Source organism: Arachis stenosperma, chromosome 10, assembly GCF_014773155.1.
Source record: "Arachis stenosperma cultivar V10309 chromosome 10, arast.V10309.gnm1.PFL2, whole genome shotgun sequence".
Lineage (NCBI taxonomy): Eukaryota > Viridiplantae > Streptophyta > Magnoliopsida > Fabales > Fabaceae > Arachis > Arachis stenosperma.
In genome coordinates, this window is record NC_080386.1 from 19,856,359 (window position 1) to 19,864,792 (window position 8,434).

An 8,434-nucleotide genomic window follows, 5' to 3' on the forward strand; every position below is an offset into this window, starting at 1 on the left:
CTCAAATAAACTAAAAAATGAACTGAAATTATTTAATAATGGCACCAGATAAAATTAGAACCAATAAAGATGTTAGCAAAATGTTGGTGTTGTTAGTGATGACGATAATAAAAAAGAAAGATAACAAAAAGGGAAAAGAAGAAGAAGAAGAAGATGCAACATCGGGAAGAAGAAGAACTTGCGTGCGCGAATTTGAAAGAAGAAGTGACGGCAGTAAACATACGCGCGTGAATTTAAAATACTTGGTTGGACTTGGTTAGGGTTATTATGACTTGAATGTAGAGATTTATTCTTATTGAATATTATTGACTTGATTTGTTAGGAATATGGATGAGTTCAATTTTAAAATTTCTATTTATGGATTAGTTCAGGTTAGGGGTGGCAAGCTGGGAAGCTCGCCCCGTCCCGCCTCGTCCCACCTAGTGAGGCAGTCCTAGAATTCCACTCCACCCTGTCTAACTGGGGGCTGGCAGGCTAAACCCGCCAAAACTCCTTTTTTTTACTATTAACTACTAAATAATATATATAATTTCACAATCATATTAATAAATTTATAATTTCTAAAGGGATAAGAAAATTATATTTTTTTTATATTCACAAATATTAAAGTATTTATAATTATAAAGAAACACTAATCCCGGTGGGGAAGCCCATCCCGCCCCACTAAAGCTCGCGGTTTAAGTAGTGCGGGTTAGGCGGGCTTTTGCTCTTTGGCGGTCCCAATTTTCTAGCCCGACTCGTTTTTTTTGACGGGTTACGCGGGCCGGCTTGTCGGGTTTAGGCCAGTTTGCCACCCCTAGTTCAGGTTATAAAAACGGGGAGGACAAGAATTATGGTTCAGTTAGAAGTTATAATCGCCAAATTTAAAAACAGTTAGTCGAACCGGCTGAAAATTGGTCGGTCGAACCGAACCGTAACACGGCCGGTTTTCACCTTTTGAATGGAAACGACGCCGTTTCGTTCTTAAAGAGAAAAGAGGAAGGAGAAACGGTAACCCACTAACCCTAGCCTCCTCTTCGCATTCAGCCACTTTCAGCAGCATTTCCTTCCTCTCGAGCTCCTCAGTCCTCCCTCACTCCCTCAGAATCGCATCACTTGCTCCGTCCACCCACTAACCTCCATAGTTCCATCCAAGTCTTCCTTGAAAACCCTAGCCTCCATAGCGCCACCGCGTGTCTCACCGTCGCTGCTTGGTTCGTGGTGGTCGTTTGCCAATCCTCCTGGTTCGTCGTGCTCGAAGGCCCTCCTCGCGTTCGTCCAACGCTAGCGTCTCCAGGTCCTGTTCCGCAGCTCTTCGCTCGTCGTCTGTCCGTGGGGTTCGTCGCCAGCTCCCGTCGTCTGTCGCCAGCTCGCCAGTGTTCGTTGCCAGCTTCCTGTCGTCCGTCGATCTCCATCAAATCTCCGCTCCCTGCCCTCCCCAAAGGTAATGCCTCGGATGCACTAGAATTGTTCAGCTCTTGTTCTTGGTTGATTGGCTTTGCTCACTGGTTGATAATGAATTTTAACTATGTTACTGACTTGTTCTTGGTTGATTGGCTTTGTTCACTGCTTGATAATGAATTTTAACTCTGTTACTGACTTATTCTTGGTTGATTGGCTTTGTTCACTGCTTGATGATTAATTGATACCCTCATTCTTGCTTGTTCTTAGTTGATTAACTCTGTTTCTGAAAGTGAAATCATGGATAAGATTACAGGGGTTTTGTGTTTTTGTTGAAATTATTGATAAAAAATGGCTTTGCTATGCTGCTGCTGCTGTTTTTGAATTTCTTGCGCTGTTGTTTTTGAATTTTTGTTGATGATTTATTTGATTTCTGGTTCTGTTGTGCAGCTGGTGTTTTTTATTGTGTTAATGAAAGCTGCTGTTTTTTTACTGTGATGTTGATTTATTGATTTCAATTATTTATGATTGTTTGTTGAATGATCATTTGATGTCTGGCTGTGCTGTGCTGCTGCTGCGCTGATTTAATAATAAAATATTTTGTATTATATATGCTTTTCTCTCCAGTTCCAGTTGTCATATTTATTTGACAATGAGAAAGCCCAGCCTTACCACCCCTAATTATATTAATGTATTCAATACACTTGTAACTTGAGTTCTCTAATAGAAGATTTACAGTCAAATCACAAATCATAAGCCAAATGAAATTACTGCCATAATGAAAAGAAACAAAGATGATAGGAAAACTGCGTATATGCTCATGCTTGTAAGCATATATTAGAGGGTATGAAACTGTATGATTTATTTTAGCCTCTAATATCATTCTTTAGTATTGAAGTCAGTGATCTTCTGGAATACACTTGGTGTAAAGTTTGACAACAAATTTATGAATTATTAATTTGGAAGATAAAATTTCATGTAGTGTTTTTAAATTTGGAAGATATTTTAAGATTTATATTAGACTATAATTATATTTTAGGATGTTTATTTATAATTTATTTATTATTTTATTCTAAAACGGTTTTTCGATTGAACCATGGTTGGACCGGGTTAGACTAGTGAACCAGTGATTAGAGCGGTTCGCTGACCAGTCCGGTTCTCAAAACCATGGATTTTTGCATCTCTTCCTGAGGTGAAAACACAGTGTCTAATTAAGCTCGATTAAATTCAGTGTGAGCTCTTTAATCTTTGTGTTTGTGATATCCAAGGTTCTGAAAACTGAACCGGTCATCGAACCGTTCTATTTATTGGTTCACTGGTTTATTGGTTCAATCGGTTCAACAGATGGTTCAACCGAAATAACTGTTTCATAATAAAATAATAAATAAAATATAAACACATTAAAACATAATTATAATCTAGTATAAATTTTAAAATATCATCCAAATTAAAAGTATTAGATCAACCACAATGTTATAATATCATTCAAATATAAACTCAAAAGTCAAATAACAAAAAAAACAACCAAATATAAAATACCAACATCAAAATTTGCCATCAATCATCAAAATTTCCAAATACATAGTCTAAGATCAAACAGCAACCCAATGACAAGAAGTCAAGAACAATGGATTAGTCAAGAATAATGAATTAAATTGATTGATACTATCATCTAGCCAATAACAAAATTTAGTTAATAACAACCAATGACAAACAACAATAATAAGATCAAGATTAAGAACAACAATCCACAACAAAAACAATTTACCAAATTAACAAATTATCAAAATGTTAAGAACAGCACAACATCCTAACAATCACAAGTTATCAAATTAACAAGTTAATAAGATCAACAACATAACAAAATAAGTTAAGAAAAACAAGTTAATCCAATCGAAACAAGAACTAGAACTCCAACCTACTAATTAAAACAATAACTAGCTAAAACAAGAACTGCAATCTCCATCCAGTCATCCTTTCAAGCATATATGATTCTGCATAAGAAAAAAAGCTAAGCAAGATCTTCAAAATCGCAAACCGAAGGGAAAAGCGAATCGGTCAAATGCCAAAACCGGGAAACTCAAAAACCGCTCTTGAACCGTCAAACCGGCCAGGAACTGGTCGGTCGAACCGAACTGTGACCCGGCCGGTTTTTTGAATTAAGCTTAGACGGCGCCGTTTTGTAGCACATTAGGGCACGGTAGGTAACCCTTACCAGCCCCAACCCTAGCCCTAAACCCCTGCCCCCTAACCAAAATGCGCTGCTGCCTCTCTCACACGCAGCCAGTCCGAGCTCCTCTCATCGAGCTCCTGCTCCAATGTCACCTTCGTCCAGCCACCGCCTGCTACCGCTGCCGACGCAACTGCGAACTTGGAAGCCACCGTAGCAGCGTCGCATCTTCCTTCCCCTCCGTCACGTAGCAACCGTCGCAACTTCCTTCCTCTCCAAAAGCAATGGTTGTTTTCTTGCTTTTTCTTTTGTTCATTTGTTGTTCAGATTCAGAGATGTTCCTTCCCTCCTTTGCTTGGTTAGATCAGTATGATTTAGTTTATTCATTGAAGATCTTGCTTAGTTTTTTTTGGTGCAGCAGAATCACTTAATTGAGCATTTGGTTAAATTGGGGATAATTGCTCAGAACCATATATGCTTTGAAAGGATGACTGGATGGAGGTTGCAGTTCTTATTTTAGCTGGTGGTTGTTTTAATTAGTAGGTTGCAGTTCCAGTTCTTGTTTCGATTGGATTAACTTGTTTTTCTTAACTAGTTTTGTTATGTTGTTGATCTTATTAACTTGTTAATTTGATAACTTGTGATTGTTAGGATGTTGTGCTGTTCTTGACATTTTGATAATTTGTTAATTTGGTAAATTGTTTTTGTTGTGGATTGTTGTTCTTAATCTTGATCTTATTATTGTTGTTTGTCATTGGTTGTTGTTGACTAAATTTTGTTATTGGCTAGATGATAGTATCAATCAATTTAATTCATTACTCTTGACTAATTCATTGTTTTTGACTTCTTGTCATTGGGTTGCTGTTTGATCTTAGATTATGTATTTGGAAATTTTGATAATTGATGGCAAATTTTGATGTTGGTATTTTATATTTGGTTGTTTTTTTTTTTGTTATTTGATTTTTGAGTTTATATTTGAATGATATTATAACATTGTGGTTGATCTAATACTTTTAATTGAATTTGGATCTTCTAAATTTTGGATTTTCACTTTAGAGTATAAAGTATGATCTCTCACCATTGAATGTTTTCTCTCTCATGTTTTCTCTTGGCCCCATCTGTGAAAATTCAAAATTTAGAGGATCCAAATCTTTTTTAATTTGGATGATATTTTTTGAAATTTATATTAGATTATAATTATGTTTTAATATGTTTATTTATATTTTATTTTTTATTTTATTATAAAACGGTTATTTCGGTTGAACCAATAAACCAGTGAACCAATAACTAGAACGGTTTGATGACCGGTTCGGTTGTCAGAACCTTGGAATAAACATTTAAAGTAAAGCTTCATCCAGGACAATTGTTAAGGGAAATATGCAATGTATTTGTGAGATGTCACTAAATAAACTACAGTGCTCAAACCTTACTAGAATTATCATTTAACATTGAACACTTGATCCACGAGATTGTAAATCAATAAATAAAAAGAAAGAAATTTTCCTAATGTTGGTAGTATGTTTATTCTGAGCTCCCCTTAACTTAGCATATTCTAGTAGGCATAATGCGTTTTGATTTTCTTCGGTCATAAATTTTGATGTTTAAATTTGTTTGTGAATTTTTAATGATAAATTATAGACAAGTTATTATGTAAAATTGTGAAACTTTGAATTTTATTAGCTTAGAAATTATTGAATTTAAATATTTAAAATTATATGTTGAATTTTTTATAGTTTTATTTATATTTACTTAATCAGTTCAACCTCAGTTGAACCATTGAACTATTGAACCAGTCGCTCGATCGGTTCGGTTCTCGCAACCTTAATGGCGACAAAAGTGTTGGCTTTCCCTGTCACTGTGAGTGACCTTTCCAAGCGTTTCGGTTCCAAGTCGCCACAACCCAGTTCCAAAGTTCGCGTTTTTACCCTCAGATGTTCTGCCGGTAACCTCCCCAATTTCCTTTTTCTTTATGGGCACCTCAAAAATCTTGTAAAGCAATGTTATTAAACATTACATGAATTGTTCTTATCTTGTCTTCAACAAATTCTTGAATTTTAACCAATGGGGCCTTGAGTTTTTCTTGTTATTCTAGATAATATTTGAAAGCTAGTTCTTTTCATGCTTTTGTTCTTTTTCACTCTTGACTTCTTAAGCTGAAGTATGCTTCCTGCTAGTCAAATATATAAAGACTGTTTTGTTTAGCTTCTGTAAGTTTATGCTTGAAGTGGTTATTAGCCAGATCTTAAGGAAATTGATGCAATGTTTTTTTCCCTGCTTTATAAATGGTTAAAGGAGAAAGACCTTGGAAGACATCAGATGCTAGGCTTGTTTTGGAGGATGGATCAATCTGGAAAGCAAAGTCATTTGGGGCTACAGGAACCCAAGTTGGTGAAGTAGTTTTCAATACATCATTAACTGGGTGAGATGAACTATAAATCCAGTCTTCTTATTGGCATGACTTTAATCTGAGAATGTGCATGTGCGGTTGTTTACCTTGTCATGTATGTGCTTTGCAGGTATCAAGAAATTCTAACTGATCCTAGTTATGCTGGCCAGTTTGTGCTAATGACAAACCCACATATTGGTAACACTGGTGTAAATTTTGGTGAGTATTCATATCGTCTCTTGAATTATTTTTTATTCTGTGAAGTCAATTATGATAGCCAACCCCACCTAGCGGATAAGGGTTTGTTGTTGTTGAGAAGTCAATTATGAATACATGTTTATGCTCCCATGCTAGATGATGAGGAATCAAGACAATGCTTCCTTGCGGGTTTAGTAATTAGAAGCTTGAGTATCAGGTTTTGTTGACATTCTCCGGAATTGCTTTTCGTCAATTTAGCTTTACTTTTTTAGTCAACTAACTCTCTTCTTGCAATAAGTAATTCAGCACCTCAAACTGGAGATGTACAGAAACTCTAGGTGACTACTTAGCAAAAAGGAATATCATGGGAATTTGTAAGTATTTTTTAATAGTTCTTTGAGAAAGTCTATTATGTAAAAATTTGTTGTTTTGGTTTTAATGTTGTTGAAAATTTGGTGTGCAACAGATGATGTTGATACACGTGCAATCACCCGCAGATTACGGGAAGATGGCAGCCTTATTGGTGTCTTGAGCACTGACAATTCCAAAACTGACGAAGAACTACTTAAGATGTCTCAATCTTGGGACATTGTTGGTAAGCATACGAACATCTATTTTCCTAATACATGATAGGGTGCAATGACGTCGTGTGATCCATGTAGCCGACCCAACCTAATGGGAAAAGGCTTTATTGTTTTTGTTGTATGGAACTACATGGATCATGGATGCTTTTCAATATTTTTAGGTATTGATCTCATAAGCGGAGTATCATGCAAAACTCCACATGAATGGGTTGATAAAACAAAGCAAGAATGGGAATTTAATTCTAAAGTGCCTCAGGAGACTTTCCATGTAAGTATAACCACTGCTATTACTGTTGCTTCCTTTTTTGTATAATATTGGTAATTTAATATGCCCTTCATTCTGGTTTATGCATTATAGGTTGTTGCCTATGATTTTGGAATAAAGCAAAATATACTCAGAAGACTCGCGTCTTATGGCTGCAAAATCACTGTTGTACCATCTACATGGCCAGCATCAAAAACTTTGAAGATGAAGCCAGATGGGGTGCTTTTCAGCAATGGCCCTGGAGATCCTTCTGCTGTTCCGTATGCTGTGGAGACAGTAAGGGATATTATAGGGAAGGTGCCTGTCTTTGGAATTTGCATGGGACATCAACTGCTTGGCCAAGCTTTAGGAGGCAAAACCTTTAAGATGAAATTTGGTCATCACGGAGGAAATCACCCTGTTCGCAACCTTCGAACAACCCATGTTGAGATTAGTGCTCAGGTATGTGGCTCTCGGACTTCTCTCTCGCCTAAGTATGTCAACGAATGTATCTGATTGATTGATTTTAGGCGTATCATATGGAATGTTGGCACTACCTTGCTTCCATCTTAAAAATGAAAGTAAACGAGACACTGAAATCTTACGAGTGAGATATGGAGGAAGTGCTTACGTTTTGGTAATGACTCATGCAATTGTCTTTATATGAAGTTGATAGTTGAGAATTGTGAGATAATTTGACATCTGACTAAATTGCAATTGAACGAATTTTCAAATATCAACATCTCATGAAGACAACTTTGCATGCGAGTTTTCACCTTACATTTGTACACTGTAGCAGTGGCAGTTTGAATGGAAAAACCTTTTAGTTTGTAAATCTGCTTTAGGAACTTAGTCCATGTCTGTGTCGTATACAAATGGTTAATTGTTATCGCATTGTATGTATAATGGTAAATTGCTTTATGAACTGGCAGAACCACAATTATGCGGTTGACCCTGCCACTTTGCCAGAAGGAGTGGAGGTTACTCATATTAACCTCAATGATGGAAGCTGTGCTGGTCTTGCCTTCCCTGCTAAGAGAATAATGTCTCTCCAGTACCACCCAGAAGCATCCCCAGGACCCCATGATTCGGATTACGGTAAGAGATTAGCAGCTTGGTTATTTTTTACTTTTAATTTGGATCTGATGAATAATAGATAATAATATGGGAGTTGTTGATGATTGCAGCATTCAGGGAGTTTGTATATCTAATGAGGCAGGAAAAAAGAAAGAAATCTGAGCCCCAATTATCAACAGTGTAAACCATATTCGGTCTATGCTTTGTAATGTAAACAGTTGGGGTGATTATTACCCCACTAGATGATGGATATCACTGCACTTCGAATAATAAGTACTTCATTATTGTCTCCACGGCTTGATCTGTAATTGTGATTTGTGAACAAAACAATCAAGCTGCATTTGTTTTAGTTCTAAATGCAGTAATCTCAAGTTATCTTGCTATTTTGCTTGATC

At 36.4% G+C, this 8,434-nt stretch overlaps 1 protein-coding gene across 3 annotated transcripts; it reads left to right on the top strand.

Annotated features, from left to right (window-relative positions):
* The first annotated feature begins 1,184 nt into the window (after positions 1 to 1,184).
* Positions 1,185 to 8,434, top strand: LOC130955745 (carbamoyl-phosphate synthase small chain, chloroplastic-like). Of its 3 annotated transcripts, none has more exons than XM_057882699.1 (11): positions 1,185 to 1,423; positions 5,319 to 5,492; positions 5,843 to 5,969; positions 6,067 to 6,155; positions 6,291 to 6,351; positions 6,441 to 6,508; positions 6,601 to 6,729; positions 6,880 to 6,986; positions 7,077 to 7,424; positions 7,895 to 8,060; positions 8,150 to 8,434. In XM_057882699.1, exons 2-11 carry the CDS (start codon positions 5,375 to 5,377, stop codon positions 8,221 to 8,223), a joined length of 1,287 nt encoding a protein of 428 aa, XP_057738682.1. In that variant the 5' UTR covers positions 1,185 to 1,423; positions 5,319 to 5,374; the 3' UTR covers positions 8,224 to 8,434. The 3 variants fall into 3 exon arrangements, with proteins under 3 accessions (XP_057738682.1, XP_057738684.1, XP_057738683.1); XM_057882701.1 differs by having other exon boundaries at positions 1,192 to 1,423; positions 5,344 to 5,492; XM_057882700.1 differs by having other exon boundaries at positions 1,197 to 1,423; positions 5,308 to 5,492.

Coding starts and splice junctions, on each gene's coding strand:
- LOC130955745 (XM_057882699.1), top strand. CDS start 5,375: ATGGCGACAAAAGTGTTGGCTTTCCCTGTCACTGTGAGTGACCTTTCC. Junction 6,352..6,440: donor ATTAGAAGCTTGAGTATCAG/GTTTTGTTGACA, acceptor TAAGTAATTCAG/CACCTCAAACTGGAGATGTA. Junction 6,730..6,879: donor TCAATCTTGGGACATTGTTG/GTAAGCATACGA, acceptor CAATATTTTTAG/GTATTGATCTCATAAGCGGA.